This window comes from Melospiza melodia, chromosome Z, assembly GCF_035770615.1.
Source record: "Melospiza melodia melodia isolate bMelMel2 chromosome Z, bMelMel2.pri, whole genome shotgun sequence".
Taxonomy (NCBI): Eukaryota; Metazoa; Chordata; class Aves; order Passeriformes; family Passerellidae; genus Melospiza; species Melospiza melodia.
The window spans coordinates 8,956,586-8,973,649 of NC_086226.1; the positions used below are offsets into that span (position 1 = coordinate 8,956,586).

At 52.8% G+C, this 17,064-nt stretch overlaps 1 protein-coding gene across 3 annotated transcripts; it reads right to left on the reverse strand.

Annotated features, from left to right (window-relative positions):
• Positions 1-404: 404 nt before the first annotated feature.
• On the reverse strand, positions 405-16,657 carry PIGO (phosphatidylinositol glycan anchor biosynthesis class O). Of its 3 annotated transcripts, XM_063179612.1 has the most exons (12): positions 16,604-16,657; positions 15,409-15,902; positions 13,295-13,438; positions 12,080-12,203; positions 10,980-11,139; positions 10,512-10,685; positions 8,629-8,748; positions 7,179-7,425; positions 6,467-6,670; positions 5,993-6,195; positions 5,133-5,203; positions 405-4,535 (listed from the first exon to the last, which is right to left on the reverse strand). In XM_063179612.1, exons 2-12 carry the CDS (start codon positions 15,899-15,901, stop codon positions 4,415-4,417), a joined length of 2,061 nt encoding a protein of 686 aa, XP_063035682.1. In that variant the 5' UTR covers position 15,902; positions 16,604-16,657; the 3' UTR covers positions 405-4,414. The 3 variants fall into 3 exon arrangements, with proteins under 3 accessions (XP_063035682.1, XP_063035680.1, XP_063035681.1); XM_063179610.1 differs by having other exon boundaries at positions 7,179-8,748; XM_063179611.1 differs by lacking the exons at positions 405-4,535; positions 5,133-5,203 and having other exon boundaries at positions 6,018-6,199; positions 7,179-8,748.
• Positions 16,658-17,064: the final 407 nt, after the last annotated feature.

Genomic DNA, 17,064 nt, shown 5'->3' on the forward strand with positions numbered 1-17,064 from the left:
GGAGGCCATTTTCCGTGACCCTGAGCTGGAAGGGTCCCGAGAGGTGAGCGATGCAACCCCTGGCTCCGTGCAGGCCCCACAAGAACCACACATGGGCAATGCCCAAAGATTTACAGAACTCTGTCAGGCCTGTAGCCAAGACCCCTATCCTGGGGAGCCTGTTCCAGGGCCCGACCACTCTCCTGGAAAAGTCTTTTCCTAAACCCCGAGAGCCTTGGACCCCAGCTCAACTTAAGCCGACACAGGTGCAGGCCGTTCCCTTGGGTCCTGTTGTTGGTTCCTGCAGAGAAAAGATCGGTGCGTAACCCTCCATTTCCCCTCAGAAGGAAAATATAGATGAAGGTCCCTCTCAAGGAGACCCCAGATGGGTTGGGGAGAGGGATGGAACAATGAGGTGCCTCTCATTGGCTTTCACCGTTTTATTTGCAGACATCATTTTCACAGCTGCCCAGAGCCCCCGTGCCACCCTCGGACAGCAAATCACACCTCCCCTCTACTCCCGATTAATTAATTATGCAATTTAACACCGGAGCAACCCGTTCCTGGCTGCCTCATGGGGTCGGTCGTGCCGTGCCCAGGACGCCAGGCGAACAAACACAGCCTACTTGCCTGTTTTGTAGGGTTTTTTGAAAAGAAAAAGGCTCTGCTTCCCAGCAGAGACTTGAGCATGGCTTCCACCTTCCAGGTGTAGCTGCTGGATGTGAATGAAAGCATTGACAGCCAGATATGTAGATACCCAGGAAAGTGTAGCACCATGCTGCATGCAGAGCGCCCAGGTTGCTTTCCACAACTGGGTCCATCCCCTTTTTTTTTCCCCAAAAGAGGGACTGAGGTACAAAGAGGTTAATAAAAAATAAAACAACAATCTTGCTCCAAGCCACGTGGTGCACTGAGTCAGGGTTCAGAGGAGAGAGCAGGACTCCCCAGCACTGCTGCTTCCTGAGGGGAAGGGGGGACATGCACACTGGGACTGGGACTGTGCCTTGGCATAAAAAAGCAGCCTGAAGAGTTGAGGGAAAACCAGAGAGAGATGGGACAGAGGAATGGCTGTGGGAACAGAGCTGGAACGAGCCCAGGGCTCCCCAAAACAGTGCCATCCCTTGGGGTCCGTGTTAGCCCCACGGACCAGAGCTGCAGGTGCTCCCAACACTCACAACTCTTCACAGTGGCCACAGCTTTTGGTCACTATTTTCTAGGCAGCAAGAGACACAACTGAATTTTTGTTCTGTGCCAAGTCCATGGGACACACCATGGGCCTGAGCCAGGGAAGTTTCCCAATGGCTCTCCCATGCCAAGAAATACATGCACAGCACTTGCAAAGCCCAAAGTGCAGAAAGATTGTGGAGTGCAGGATGAAAACTGCTCAGCTGAGCACCCTGTCCCCTGTCACACTCAGCCCAGGGACACAGGGACCAGAAGTTATCTGTCTGGATAACTCATCTAGAGCCTAGTGGGGCCCTATGGCCTCTTTGGAGGCATGTGGGGCAAAACCTCCTCCCCAGCACTCCACATTTCCCAAAGAGCCTTGGTTTGGACTAGGAGGCAACCCCCTCCAGGAGTTTTAAATCAGCAAACACAGCCCTGTCTGCTGCAGCATCAGCAGCATGATCTGCTTCCAAGGTCGCCAGGCCCTAGACTGGCATTAACTCTGTAATCCCCAGCATGCCCAGAAGAATGGCAGCCAAACAATCAGCTTGAGGGCAGCTGAGGAAGGCTGACAAAGACTGAAACAGTCAATGAAACGAAGCAAGAGCATCTCCAGCCCTTGAAAAACTCATCTTCATGAATCTGAAATCTTTGGTGTAGCAGCCAGCCTGCCGTGTCCGAGCAGCCAGCACTCCATGGCATCTCTGCAGTGACAAGGATGCACTTGCAGCTCTTCCACTGCAAGTTTTGTTCAGTCTCTGGTGAGATAAGTGTGTCCTTTGATGAGGCTACAGCTCTGCTGTTCCCTCTGCTCTCCCTGGCCTCCTGGGACCAGGGGCCCACACATGGCAGAGGGGTGGCACAGAGGGGTGAGGAGAGGATTCCCAAGCCCTGTGTGAGTGCTCCAGCCATGAACAGTGGGCATGGGAAGGCTCAGCTGCAGCGGAGTGACCAGTGAAAAGAGAAACAAGTCCCAGAGATGGAAGCCAAGGGGCCTGGGTGGCAGCTGTGGGGACATCAGGGGCCAGTCCTACACTATCAGCAGCCACAGGGACTTCTGCCAGCACAAACACAGGCAGGCAGAAACCTCCTGACCAGGTTATGAGGTTACAACAAGACCAATTTGAGCTCCAGCCTTGAGGTTTAGGAATGTGTGTTATCCAGATTAACCTCACATTGAGTGAAAATTTACTGGGTAACTGCTACCTCTACCCCCTTCCTCCTCCCCATATTGATGCACCCCTTGTTCCTTCAGAAGCTTATGGCCACCAGGCAGTCAAATTTCAGCAAATAACCTGTTTTTAAGGGTGCCTAAGCCCATTTTAATTGTGGGTTGATGCATTCCTGCAGATTTCAGCTTCCCTCACTATTTGCCACTAGCCCTTCCTTGTGCTAGCACTGGTGTTGTGCATCCAGGCAGTGAGGCAGGCCAGGGTGTGATGCCAGCTACAAACCAGTCCCTTCTTGTGACAGGTGAAATTGAGCAGGACCACAGAGCAGAGGACATGAGAGGCTGAGGTAGCAGGGCACAGCCAGCAGATCAGAAGCAGGCCAGGCAATGGAAACCTATTACAAGAACAGTTTAAGCCTTACTGGAATTGCATCTGAACAACTGAGTAGGCATTTTGCAGGGGTAAAATACAAAATTCCACCTGCCCTCAAGAGCCACAGCAACTGGGCACTTGGGAAAAATGGCAAGAAATGAAATAATGAGAGAGATATTCCCTGGGACTCTGCAGGGCAGAAGAGAAGAAAAGCCTGGAATTATGCTAACAGTCTGCAGTAAGGACTCTAACAGGGGCAGTCATGGTGCATGAGTTAAAAATTAATGGGATTGGGCAAATATCATTGCAGAAATCCCAGGCAAGCAGTCCTTGTCTCTTTCCAAAGAGGAAGGAGACAAAAAGTTTTATAGCACCAAGTAATGCCACACAGTGGTTCAGAGCAGTAAGGAATCCCAGTTCCAATGGAAACTGCAGGAGGAATTGAGTTGGGATGTGGCCAGGCACCATGGTCACCACCCTCCACCTGTGCCTATAAAGAAAGAAACGCCATGCCTCCTGACTGTGAGCAGTCAAGGGCATGTTGGCATAGCTTACTTGTGACATGAAGTCTCACAGAGAAGGGCAAGGCCAAGGGGGAGACAAGTCCCAAACATGGGATGATGGATGTGATTGACTGCATCTGGTCCACAGCACTCAGCACACACACAGACACCAGAAAGTTAATCCACTTCCCAAAAGAACTGGTGCCTGTTCCAGGCTTTCAAGTAGCTGCTCTCAGGCTCTGTATCTCACACCAAGGCTACTCCTGTAGCTGGGACAGCTACTCCAGCTATTTCCTATTTACAGCTACTTCCTATTTCCTGCTGGCCAGGCCCAGCATGGGTGTGAGCCCATATTCTGTCACTACATCCTCCTGCATCTTAACTGTTCACAGTAAACAGCCAGCATCCAGCAGCACACAGGCAGGAAGAGATCAAGAGCCTTGGCTGCAACCACCCAGCCCACAGGGACCTGGACAGGTTGAGAACAGAAGTGGAGAATTTCTAGGTCATCCACACAGCTGCCCCTGCTACCACTGGCCCAAGCTAAGCCTGCTGTAGAAGGCAGCCCAGAGCACTCCCCACTGCACTTCACAGGGCTGAGGGAACCAGGAAAGCGGGACTGAGTGCAGGGCAAGAGAGGCCTCACCACAGAGCAACTGTCTGACTTTACAGAGGAGTAGCTGCCACGGAGGCTCCAGGAGCCATCTGCATGGAACCATGTGCAGTGTGATTCCAGTGTGAAAACCGAGCATGTGGAAACAAGTGGGGGCTGTGGGACATTCCCTCCGCTTCCAACCTCCTCTCCCCTCCTCAGCTGGCTCCATCCCGTGAGTCTTTGCACAGTCAAGGTGACACCTTGCTGGCCACTGAAGCCTACCAGCTGCACATCGTGGCATGCATCAGGGAAGTACTGGCAAGATCCCCGTTGGTGTTTCTCCAGAGGAGCACTTCAGGACTCTTGCTTCTCGGGCTCCTGCAGCAGGGTCCTCCTGCTGCCAGCAAAGCCCAGAGTGAGAGCTCTGACCTCCCCTGCTGAGAAACACCATCCCCAAGTGGCAGGAGCAGTTGGCTCCAGTCCTTTTGTTCAGCACAGCAGCAGGGAGCTGGGCAGAATCCCTGGCTGCTGTGGGCAGGCACTCGTTTGCTGGCGGCTCGTGTAGCCCTGCCAGCCCCAGGGAGGCAAGGAGACAAGCGCAGCCTGGGCTCCCCACGCCTCCAGGGCTACCTCAGCCGGAGCTGGCTGAACCAGGTGCTGACGGCACAGTCCACACGCATCACCAGGGAGATCCCCAGCAAGAGGCAGATGCTGCTCACCACAAAGCCCAGCGACTCAAAGAGGAACCTGCAGGCACAACAGATGCAGTTAAGGACACAACAGCCAGCATGACTGCAGAGACAGGCTGCTACCCTCCAGCTGATTGATTTCCCTGACAATGAGAGGCTGGTAGCATCCCACATCCTAAAACTTGAATTACATCCACGCCCCAGCAGTTGCTGCCTGAAATTTACAAGCCAAGCACTCATCTGATTTAGAGGCCACTCGGGACCCACTGACTCAGGTGGGATTATGAATCCCCCAGAGGCTGAGGCCACCCTTCACACTGACTAGTTCAAAGGTTTGCCAGTTCAGCATTTCTGGGTTTTTCACTTCTGGTCTGGTATCCTTACCTTCGGCTCTCTGACTACAACATTCTCAGCTTCCAGGTGGGCTCTGTGTATCCTTGGAAATTCAGATGAAGAGAAACTTCTAGGCTCTAGCTCAAGTCTAGCTTCTGAATTTCAAGCAGTAGTTAGTTAGGGATATTTCTACAACCAGTACTAGGCAATGAGTCAGAAGATCAGTCACAGGGTCTATTCCAAAATTACTGTCTGTGAACTCTAGTCAAGGTGTCAGGGACATGAGTCTTAATCCAGCATCAGAGCAACTTCTGCGACTTACTTTGGGGCAAAGACCTTCCAAACCATGAGGTGTCTCCTGAGGATCATAGCTGCACAAACACAGGCCAGAAGCTGTGGGGAAGATCATGAAAAACAAGTTATAGGTGATTCTGGAGAGTCTTCCTGGGCACTATGTTCATATCTGAAGGTGGAACTAAACTGCACGTGCCTGAGAGGCTGGCACAGCACATATCAGGAATGAGCATCCTAAAGAGGACTCCCTTCCATGATGTCCTCAAGTCAGGAAACACAAGCAGCTTGGGGTACATGAAGGCCCTTGTGGGGCCAGGCTGAGGCAGCACAGGGGAGGGCTCACACTGTGGCTAACCTGACCTACTATTTCACTGAGAGGGGCACTGCTTCTCTCTTCCCCTGCACTGTCTCTGGTCTCACAACACAGGAGTGTTGTGAGACCAGAGACAGTGAGAATGATTTGAAGAGATAAATCCCAGAAAACTATTCACTTCTTTCACAGGACTAAAATTTCTGGTGTTTAGCTTCCTAAGTCATCACAGCACATATGAAAACCAGAGCTGGTGTGGGACAGGAATGCTAAGGAAGACAGGGAGTAGCATTACAACCCTGCAGCTCCTGAGCAGAGATTACCACTCCGGGCATATGGATATGAAAAGCATCCTAATCCATATGGCAGCTTCCATGCTGGAGCCCTTCCCAAAGCACAGAGCAAATGGCATGGCTGAGAAGGGACCTGCTCTTCCACCCGCAACCAGACACTGCACGCCAGGGCCTGTCTGTGTCCTGGCTGACCCCTTTCTCTCATCAGAGAGCCCCACAGTTATCACAGCACACCAATTTCCTCCTAGACAACCCTTCCCACAGCCACCCTGCCTCTGCCCGTACCTGTGCCCCAAGGACAAAGAGGTACTTCAACCCCAGCCGCAGCAGAGCAGTGGAGAACAACTCTGGAGACTCCCGCAGCCTCATTTCCATCATGTGTTCCTCCACCTCCTGCAGCTCCTCCCGGGACTCCTTCTTGGGCTTCTTCCTCTGTGAGGTGGACACCTCACACACAAAGGGCCACAGCAGGAGCAGCGGGCAGCCAACTACCTCAAGGACAAAGGCACATGAAGTTATCAGAGCCCACGAGGTGAGGAGCAGTCCAGGCTCTGCCATCCTGCCCTGGATGTGCAGGAAGCACATACCCCAGCTCCAGGCCAGGCTGCTGTGGCCCCACAAGGGGAACAGCAAGGATGCTGTTTCTCAGCTGGTGCTGGAGCCTTTATTGCCTCGCGCTCAACCTGCAGAGCCCCAGGTAAGGCACTGCAGTGAGCTGTGTCTGCTCAGCCTCCACAGCCCAGGAAGAAATTTATTTACCTGCAAAGAGGATATGGGAGGCAAAGGTGTTGGCTCCCACCAGGACAGCAGGCAGAAGGTTCGTGCTGTGGTCAAGGTGGAAGCCAACAAAGGCTGCATTCCAGTGGATGGCTGGGAAGATAGGCTGGTGGCCTGTGGAATAGAAGAACTGTGAAGCAGCAAGGAGCCAGGAGATCACTGCATACCACGGCACTGAAAACAGCTCTGAGGGAATAAAAAACAAAAACAGAGGCAGGGGGTTGGGATATCAGCATCAAGGAACAAACCAGATCCATGGTCTAAAAAAGCCTAGTGATCTTTTTTTCTCCAAGTTCCCCTTCCATGCAGGCTCTTTTAAAAGACAGGAAACAGTCCAGCTCCCCCCACAGATACAGCAAGGGGCCAGCATTCCCTCTGCTGGTGCCAGCAGCCTTGCTACTGCACTCTGTCAGCACCAGTGGGGTTAGGTGACTATTCACACCCTGGGAAGAAGAGAGCTTCTCTCCCTGAAACTCCTCCCCCTCCCATGTTCACATCCCTGCTGCACGCATCTTTCTTCTGCTAGAGGATTTAAGCAGCTCTAAAAAAGCTAAGAGTATCCTGAGGATCAGTGCACCACTCTTTCCCAAGACTATAAACTAGATCCTGCTTCTCCCACTGGAATTGAGGCAAGGTCACCACAGGTTAGCCCAGGTAACACATCCAGTGGTTGCTCTACTGAGCCCAGACTCACCAGCATCTCCAGCAAGGCCTCTGGCACACGTGTGGATGTGCAGCAGCACAAAGGCCTCCACGAAGAGGAGCAGGAAGGCAAAGCTCAGCCGCTCGCTGTGCAGAAGCATCAAGAGGAAGCCCAGCAGGGTGAGGGCTATAACCAGGGCTGCTGAGTACACGCTGCCCAGCCCGTACGCTGCAACAGTGGCCCTGCAGCTGCCCCGCTCCAGCCGGCTCTTCTGAGACTCCTGCATCCTCTTGTAGATCTGAGGGATGACGTGGAGGAAGTCGACTTCGGAGCCAGGGACCCCCAGGTAGGGAGTGACAAGGGACCCTGCCGACTCCCGCGTGTCCTTTGCAAACACCGTCATGGGATTGCACAGCAGGAGCAGCAGGCCCATGGATGCTAGTCCATAGACAGCCCTGGGAAACACAACAACTGCAACCTGCACCAGCTCCTGCAGCTTGCCAAGAGAGTCATCAGCACTGGAGGCAACGGCCCAGTAGCAGGCAATGCAAAGGACCACCAGTGGGAAACCCCAGCGCACGAAGAGCACGAGGGGGTCCGAGCTGTTCAGGTTGCCATAGTGCCTCAGCCAGCTCTGCACTGCATACACCAGCCCAGCCAGCAAGGCCACGCACAGGAGGTAGAAGAGGTTCTTGGCCCGTGTGTTTTTCAGGCTGGCAAGTGGGGAGAGGAAAACAGAGGGCCGGCACTGAGGGATTTCTTCACGGCACTGGTGGAAGAAACTGGAGAGGCGCACGCAGACCAGGAGCATGGCCACGAGGCACAGCAGGTACCAGATCTCTCTCCGGTAAGAGGAAACGCCAAGGAGCTGCTGCTTGGGACCTTCTGGCACAGTCAGGTGACCATCCCAGTGGAGCTTCCCTACTAGCAACATCACCAGCGAGGCCAGCAGGAACGGGGCCACCCGTGCCTCGGCCACAACAAAGCTGTCGGAGAACATAGCTCCGCAGCGGAACACCAGAATGCCCATGGGGAAGGCCAGCCCTAGCCATGCGTGCAGCCTCTGCCTGAGGCCACCACTGGCCAAGGGTGGCTGACTGCCTGTCAGACGGGCTCTCTTGAGATGCTGGCCCCACCAGTGCCAGAAAAAACCCAGCTGAGAAGCAGCAGCTGCCCATGATGACACCAGGAGCAGATCCAGCCCCTCCTGGGTGAAAACGTGGACCAGCCATAGCAGAGCAGCTCCCACAGGGCCCCAGAAGAGCGGGTACAGGAGGCAGCTGCAACAGAGAGATTGTGAGGATGCGGCCAGCTCTGAGGCCATGTAGCAGAGCAAGCAAGAGGAAGCAATAAGAATGCAGCCCCCCACCATACGCAGGGGGTGGAAGCGGGCCCAGGACTGGGTGCACACAGCCCGTGCCTCCCGCAAGTAGCGCTGGAAGCGACTGATGAGGCTTCCCAGCCTCGGCTTGAGCTCCGGAGGCACTGTCGTCCCCTGCACCTGGGTCAGGAGCTGCGTGTGCTCCTCCACAGCACTGTAGAAGAGCTCCTGCAGGTGCTGAAGCTGCTCTGCTGGCAGGTCCTGAGCCACCAGTGAGTAGGACTGCAGGAAGCGATCCACCTACAGGAGGGAAGACACAGGATCAGACAGCAGCACTGGGAAAACTGGGAATGGGATTCACTGTTTCACGCTGCCCCTTCATAATGGAAACAACCCTGGTTTACCAAACCTTGCCACCCAGGGATGTCACCATCAGGAAACTTAATCTCTCCTCCAAATTGACATCCCTCTCAAGACATACATCCTTAGCCACAGCCATGATGACTCCTGCAGCTACACCTCTGCTAATGCTGTGCAGAACCCCACAAGGGCTTTATGGAGTATTTGGCAGCAATAAGGCAAATGTTCTTCAGAAGGCCAAGTCATTGCTATTAAAGACTTGTTAATCTGCCCCATGTTGAGTTTTACAGCTTTGTCTGAGGAAAATCATCACATTAAATAACTTATAGTGGATGAAACCAAACTGCTTCCCTTTCTTCAATAACACACATTAACATACTGCATCATAGTTTTAAGAAAAACTCATTCTTTTTGCTTTCTACTTCAAGACAACATGAACAGAGGCAGCTATGATCCTGAAGTCATAAAAGAAGTGTTACAGGGGCATTGGTAGGGCAGAGAACCTGCACAGATATACATCTGCTTAGATCTCTCCAGTCCTGAACTGCAACCATAACTTCACACACCTTCCATTTTCCTCAGAGCACAGTCAGAATCAGTCTGCCCCTGCCCAGGGATGGCACACACATGCACTGGCTCTCTCACAGGCCTCCCTGGAATGCCACAGCTTCTTCAACGCCACCATTATCGAGCCAGAAACCTCCTCAAACAATGAGTGCGAATATTTACACAGGCACAACTTGATAATGCTAATTCCTAACAAACGATGATTGAGATCCTCAGTGACTAATGGACGCTAACATACAGTATGATCTTTAAATGTCAGAGCACTCTGCTCCTCTCTAATTACAAAGCTGAGTATTTCTGTCTTCCCATCAGCAATCATTGTCTCCAGCTCCTCACTGGCTAGCACCAGCAGTGTCCAAGTGGCTCTCCAGGAAGCTAGTTGGGCACTGGAGGAATTACTCCTGTGCTCCCAGCAATCCAGAGTCCCTCAAAGGCAGAGTGGCCCTTAACTGAGATGCATGCTTTGCCTGGGGCAAAGCTGGCTCTGTAGCATGACCAGAGCCACAACAGATGGCCCTCACAATATCGATATGGGAGCCTGCCCCACTGCCTAGGCTTCTTTCATACCTGATGTAGAGACTCTCATTCAAATTTTGTCAACTTGCTCCTGGGGTTCTGTATTTTGTTGCGCTTTGTGTAAATTGCTCCTTCAGTATCCTACTTCAGTATTAACTGTTGCATGGTTATTTTTTTTATTTGGTCTTTCATTACTGTTTTCATTCTTCTACTAATCTAGAATAGTTTTATTGTTAACACTGTTTCTCCTTCAGCATGAAAATCTTCACTTTTACTTTCCAATCTCCAACCACAACACTTGTCTCTGGTCATCTTCAGACTTGAGGAACCATCACCCGCTATAACTTAATCCACTTCTGACCATTTGGATCCAGCCACCCTCCACCTTCCCAGACAGTATTTTCCAGACCACAGCACTAAACGGTGGCTCTCATTTCTCTTTAGGGATGATGGGGCTGTCTTTTACTGGAGCAAACACTGCAAGGATGCAATGTAAAGTAAGTTCCCCATGAAAATAACAGCATGTCACCATCTCACCTCCACCAAACAGAAGAGGTTTGTGCTTAAAAACCCATTCCTTCTCCCCTCTAGTTCAATGGGAGGCTTACCACAGGCCATACCTGCTTGGCATTGATGTGATAGACTGAGAGCTGCTGCAAGGCTGCAGACACAGCGTCACTGTCCCCAGCGAACAGCTCGGCCATCACCTCCCCAATATTACTGTAGGGGATGGGCACCCCCAGCAGCAGGGCCACAGTGGGCACCAGGTTCACTTGGGGAATGGTTTCAGGCTCCTGGAGAGACAGGGAAGGAATCAGAAATTCAGAGAGAAGACAGCAATGCAGCTTTTCACTCATTTGAGAGAACAGTGGGGAAGACATCCCTGGGGGTGTCCTGTGCATGGTCAGGAGTTAGACTTGATGATCCTGATGCGTCCCTTCCAACTCAGCTTATTCCATGATTCTATGACAGACTCCTCATCCCTCTCAGTCTAAAAAAATCCCAGTCAAACTGTTACTCTCTGTAATCCCAGGATGCAGTTTCCAGGCACCAAACTAGGCAGGGATACCTAAGAGTCAGCTCCTTACCTCTGGAGGGCCACTGCCAAACAGGGGTGTCCTGCTGTACACAAACAGTGCTGCATTGACTTCCTTCTCGCTGTCGCCACCATGGTCTCCAGTTTCTGTCATGCCGTGGTCCCCAGCCACCAGAAGAAGAGTGTCATTCCCCAGGTGATCCACCAAGGACCTGCCACCGAGATAAGGAAAGTCAACGCCTCCCCGGGCAAGGGCCACAGTAGCCTAGGTGGAAGAGGATATCTCTCCAGGATATCCTGCCTGCATCACAGAGGTGAAGCTCACAAACAGATATAAGCAAAACTAAACGGTGATGCAGAACTGTAACAAGCCAGAGTCCAGGGTGTTTTAAATTGTTACTTTAAAGCCAAACTGAAAATTCAGAGCTCTAAGACAGAGTGGACTGATCTTGCTTGGATCCCCAGAAAACAGAGCTGTCAGGGATCGTGTCAAAATGCAATTCAGAAGAAAGGCTCCTGAAAGAAAAGAAATTTTAGGCTGCTTCTATTTGGGTCATGTATCATGTTATGTGGGACATCTCCCACTTCAAAGGAAAAAAGCAGGGATTAGTCTATGAAGGATGCAGTAGGTATGACACAGTATATGCTGCACTCTCAGATACAGCTAGCAGCAAAACTTAAAAGCAGCCCTAAGAATCAAAAGCCGCAGCATCTGAAATTTCTGTATCCCATCCTGACCTCTATCTCAAAACTGCAGCTCATGGCTCTGTATGATAAATGCAGCAGCCCTCATCCCAGGGTCCTCCACCTGCTTCTCAAACATTAGCCAGACCTCAGTGGGAAAATCTCCATGTTAAAGATGGGAAGAGAGAGGCTCAGTTACACTCCAGCTGCACTATCTCATGGTTTGTAGAGAAGCAAGACCTGAGTGCAGCCTTACTTAAGAAACCAAACCACTCAAGACTCATCTATGCAAGCAATACTGCCCATATCTGGGGTTCCAGCTGCTGCTGGCCAAAGCTGTTTTCCACATTAACAGGCTCAGTAAGCATTCCCTGCTCCCCTCTGCATCTGTCAATTCCCTGGGAAGATCTCACCAGCCTGGCTGAAAGAAGAGGCCAGCTAGCAAAGCCTCAGTGCCACACTGATCACCTGAGCATCTCATTCATCTGGGTGAGCTTCTTTGCCATCTCAGGGTGGTCAGGTCCATGTTTGTGCCCACAGTGGTCCACGCCAAGGAAGTGAGCAATCAGCACATCCCATTCACCGCTGTCCACTGCAAAACGAAAGCAAACTTATCATGCACCAGCCTGGAATTCTGAGACTGGATCCTCCTGCCAGAATTTCCCGGTTGCCTCGGGATATTGCTGTTCTTCACCTCCTGCCACTGTCACTGCCAGCTCTTGAGGATGCAGGTTTTAAGTCAGGCATACTATTGGCCAGAGGTTCCTGGGTGCAATGGCACAGGGACCTCAAAGCTTTGCACACATCCCAGGATCCCTGGTTTTTTCTCCCCATCCCTCAGGAGGGGAACAGTATAATGTCACCCAAGTCATCTTGAACTTACCTCAAGACTAGGCTGAAACAAAGGAATGCTCAGAAAAAGGAGAACCCAGAACTCCCATCCTTCCCTGGAGATGTTTTAGGTTCAACCCACCAATGTGCCCCTCTGCATCCGAGGACATGGGCATGACACACCAACACAGACTCTAGTTAGAAAGTTACCCTGGGCTCTCCTCTCTGCTTCAGGGTCTTGACACAAGAAAACCAACATATTTAAAGTGAAATGATAACCTGTAGCTCTCACACAAGGCACCCAGGCTTTCCTGTGAAAGGCCACTGCACCCCTGATGTGCATATGTTCAGACACAGAAAAACGAAAGAGCATGTCCCTTGGTCCCAGCACCTCAGGGAGGTGGAAAACACCTACCTCAGGCTTCATCTTCTTCCCATGATTAGGAAGCACCAATGCTTTGCTGAGAGCAGTGCTGTGTCTCAGGCCCCTAACTTGTCTTTTGCCCAGAGTATTGTGTGCCTGCCTAGGCAGCCACATGGCAAAGGTAAGGGGCTCCCCTGTCTCCATCCTGCCAGTGTATTTTGTAAGACAGATGTAGAAGTCTAATCTCATCCCAAAAAGCTGAATTCTGTCCCAGACAGAGGAAAGGCATCTACAGAAATGGTCTGTGGGCTCCAAGAACTGGCTTTTCTGTGGAAATCCAGCTAGAACACTGTAATCCTAGGGCAGCAGTGTGTAACTGCCCAGTGCTCCTTTGTAACAGAAAAAACCTTCCAGCCCTACCTTGAATTTGCAGTAGGACTACACATTAGGCCAAGGTTTACCCATGCCCTGGTGAAAGAGCTACTTACCAGTTGGGTAGAGATGCTGCAGGATCCCATCATCCACAGTGTGAAGATCCTTCACGTTAAAAGAAGGGAAGAAATAGGAACGGAAGAATTTCTTTGGGAAAAGTCCTTCCCACGTGTCATCACCCATGAAGACCACTCTCCTTCCTGAGACAGAGAGAAAGGAACCAGTGAGAGATTAAGCCCTCCTGGGTCATGCTGTTACCACAACAATACAAAGATCCTGAGCAGACCCAGGTCAGGATCTGGAGCAATTGCTCCTCTCCAACCCACACTCAAAACCAAAATTTTCACTAAAAAAAGACCATCTGTCTGTAAATTACTTTGAATACAGGGAGGGACCAGCCCATGAGTATCTGTAAGCCAGTAAGTACCCTCCACACCAAAGCCACTGCATAACCTCAGGACTTATTGCTGACCTGACCCACCACCCCTGCAGAAAGACTCCTGGGCCACCACAACACAGCTGGGTGCACAGGGTGACCCCTGAACACATCTTAGTGCACAGGGTGCAGCCTGAAGCAGACAAAGCCTCCCCCAAGGCCTGTGACCCCACTGCAAAATGCAAGGCAGGAGGTGATGGAGTAGAAGATGCAGTCCTGAGCTCTGGCTTTTAAACACAATGGTGATGGTGTTCCAGACATGGAAAAGAGAAGGCAAAAGTGCTGATGCTTCCCACTCTCCTTGCCCTGCCTGCCATCAGCCAGTTCTGTTTCCACAGAGCGTCTTCAGCCTGGGAGCAAGGAACCTTTTTCTCTGAGACTGCTACTCTGCCACAGGATATGCTGTGATCATCATTCTGCCTCAGATGATTCACTGGATTTGCCCACCTTGCTCACACAAAATCACATTGCCTTAGCCCACTCTGAGCCTTGGGAGGAAGTCTCTCCAGGTAACAAACAGCTGTGGCCTGTCCTCTCCCCTCTACTCCATTATCCCACCATAACAAGCCCTTTACAGCTGCACTGAGCACCCCCAGCAGCACCAAACCACGATGGAAATGGGATGAGGTTGCTGCCTCACGGCTGCAGGCAGCTGGCCTGGCAGGCTGGCTGCCTGAGGGACACCCCCACAGCACACCTGGCACCACCTGGCACACCTGGCTCCTCCCCTGTCACGTGCCCCACACAGCACAACCTTGGCCATCCTACAGGCATTCCTGGGGGTGACCTTGGGACAAACACCACCAGTGAAGCCACTTTCACCTGCTTTCTCGTCATCTTTGAAGATGATGAAGATGAAGTCATGGTCACAGCTACTTGCCACTCCCAAAGCAAGCTGGCAATGCCCTGCCTTCCTGACTCTGCCTGAGGAAACTGTCATTAAGCAGGGAGAAAGAATCAGCTCACAGGGGGGATCTGTTGTAAGGAATGCCCTTCCCAGGGAGAAACTAATCAATGTTTGGAATACAAATTAAACTGAACAGACGTTTGCACATGCCCTGTTCCAGAGGGCTGCTGCCTTGCCCACAAGTCATAGCATGTTAAGAGGTTGGAAAGGACCTTAAAGATCATCCAGTTTCAAGCCCCCTCCCATGGGCAGGAACACTTCCCACTAGATCAGGTTGTTCAAAGCTTTATTCAGTGTGGCCTTGAACACTGCAGGGATGGGCCATCCACAACTTTCCTGGGAATCCTGTTCCAGTGTGTCAACACCCTCACAGTAAAGAAATACTTCTTAATATCTAACTTAAACTTCTCTGTCAATTTATACCCATTGTTCTTCATTCTATCACTACAATTCCTCTCTGTCAATTTGTACCCACTGTTCTTCATTCTATCACTACAGTTCCTGACAAAGAATTCATTTCTAGCTTCTCTGTAGGCCCCCTTCAGGGACTGGAAGCCTGCTATGAGGCAGCAATACAACCTTCTCTTCTCCAGGCCGAACAGCCCCAGTCACAGAATCACCAAGGTTGAAAGAGACCTTCAAAACCATTCAATCCGATCGTACACCCACCACTATAAAGCCTAAACCACACCACCCAGCACAAGGTATAAAAGCCTCTTAAGCACCTCCAGGGATGGTGACTCCACCATCTCCCTGGGCAACCTATTCCTGTGCCTGTGAAAAAAAGTGCTTTAATATCCTGCCCGAGCTAAAGGCCAGGAACTCACCGTTCTGCACCAGCTGTGCCAGCAGGTTGTCCTCCTGGATGGCGTAGGAGGCAAAGTTGCTGCCCACGTCGATGAAGGTGGGCAGGGAGCCAGTGGTGAGGCCCTTGATGCGCTGCATGGTGGCCGTGGGGGGGTCGGCTCGGAAGCGGTAGAGCCGGGCATGGCGGGGCTGGGAGGTGGCCAGCTGGTGCAGCACACCCAGCTTGTTCTCGTAGGGCAGCGGGCTGGCCTTGGCAGGGTCAAAGCGGGCAAACTCAAAATGGAGGGCATCGATGATGACGAGCACGGCCTTGGAAAAGCGTTGGGGAGCCCAGCAGGAGCCCGGCGGGAGGCTCTGCCTCTCCCAAAGCGGAGGCACGAGTGGGTCTGAGCAGGAACTGCTGCTGGCAAGCTCGATCCGGGTGAGCAGGAAGCCGCTCATGAAGAGCCCAATACCAGCAAAAAAGAGAAAGCAAACCCAGGCCAGGAAAAGCACCACTGGCCACCGCTGCATCCTAGAGGAAAGGACAGGTAGGCTCAGTCCCCAGCGGCTCTACCTGGGCAGGCACCTACCAGCACCCAAACCTGGCCCACAACCACTCCCTCCCTACCAGCGCCCAAACCTGGCCCAGCACAGCTCCCTCCCTACCAGCACCCAAACCTGGCCCACAACCACTCCCTCCCTACCAGCGCCCAAACCTGGCCCACAACCACTCCCTCCCTAACAGCACCCAAACCTGGCCCACAACCACTCCCTCCCTAACAGCACCCATCCCTGGCCCGGCACCGCTCCCTCCCTACCAGCACCCATCCCCGGCCCAGCACCTCCCACACCCGCCTGTCCCGTAGTAATCCCGATCAGCCTGCCTTGACTTTACTTGGTCCCACTCCGTGTCCGGCAACCGCCCCACGCACTTCCTTGTATCCCCTCCTGAACGGGAGCCGAGTCCGGCTCCCTCCCGACTGCCCAGCGCCCTCTCGGCACCCCTTGCCCTTCGCCGGTATCCCCATCCCCTTCCCGACACTCCATTCCCCTTCACACACCCCCATTCCCCTTCACACACCCCCAGCCCCTCCCCTGCACCCCCGACTCCCGGTCCGCCACTTCACACTCGCGCCACCCTTGTGTCCCCCGCGCCCCAGACTTCCCTCCCGGCCCCTCAGCCCCTCACAGCCCCTTTTTGAGACCCCGGACCACGCTCCCGTCCCGTCCCACCTGCGGCTCCCGGCGCCCGTCGCTCCCGGAAGCGCCGCGTGTGGCGCCGACCGCGCTGGAGTGGCACGGCGGGGAGCGGCATGGGGGCGGCCGCGCCCCCTGGCGGACAGGAGGTCCCAGCGCGCCTCCCGGCAGCCGAGGCACATTCAACGGCAAAGTGTTGTTTTAATTAATCAAGTAATTAATTAATCGACAGACTCGCTTCCCGCCCTGTGCTGTGAGGAGCTCGCTGTGGAGAACGCACAGTCACGCACTGTAGGACAGCTTCTGGGAGCTGACAGAGGAAGGGATGATGAGAGCAGCTCACACTCCCAGAGAGGTGATGCACTGGGAGGGAGATCCTCTGTAAGAGTGAGGTCCTCAAATTCACAGAATCATAAAATGGTTTGGGTTGGAAAGGTACCTTGAAGATCATCTAGTTCCAACCCCCCTTCTGTGAGCAGGGACACCCTCAACGTGAC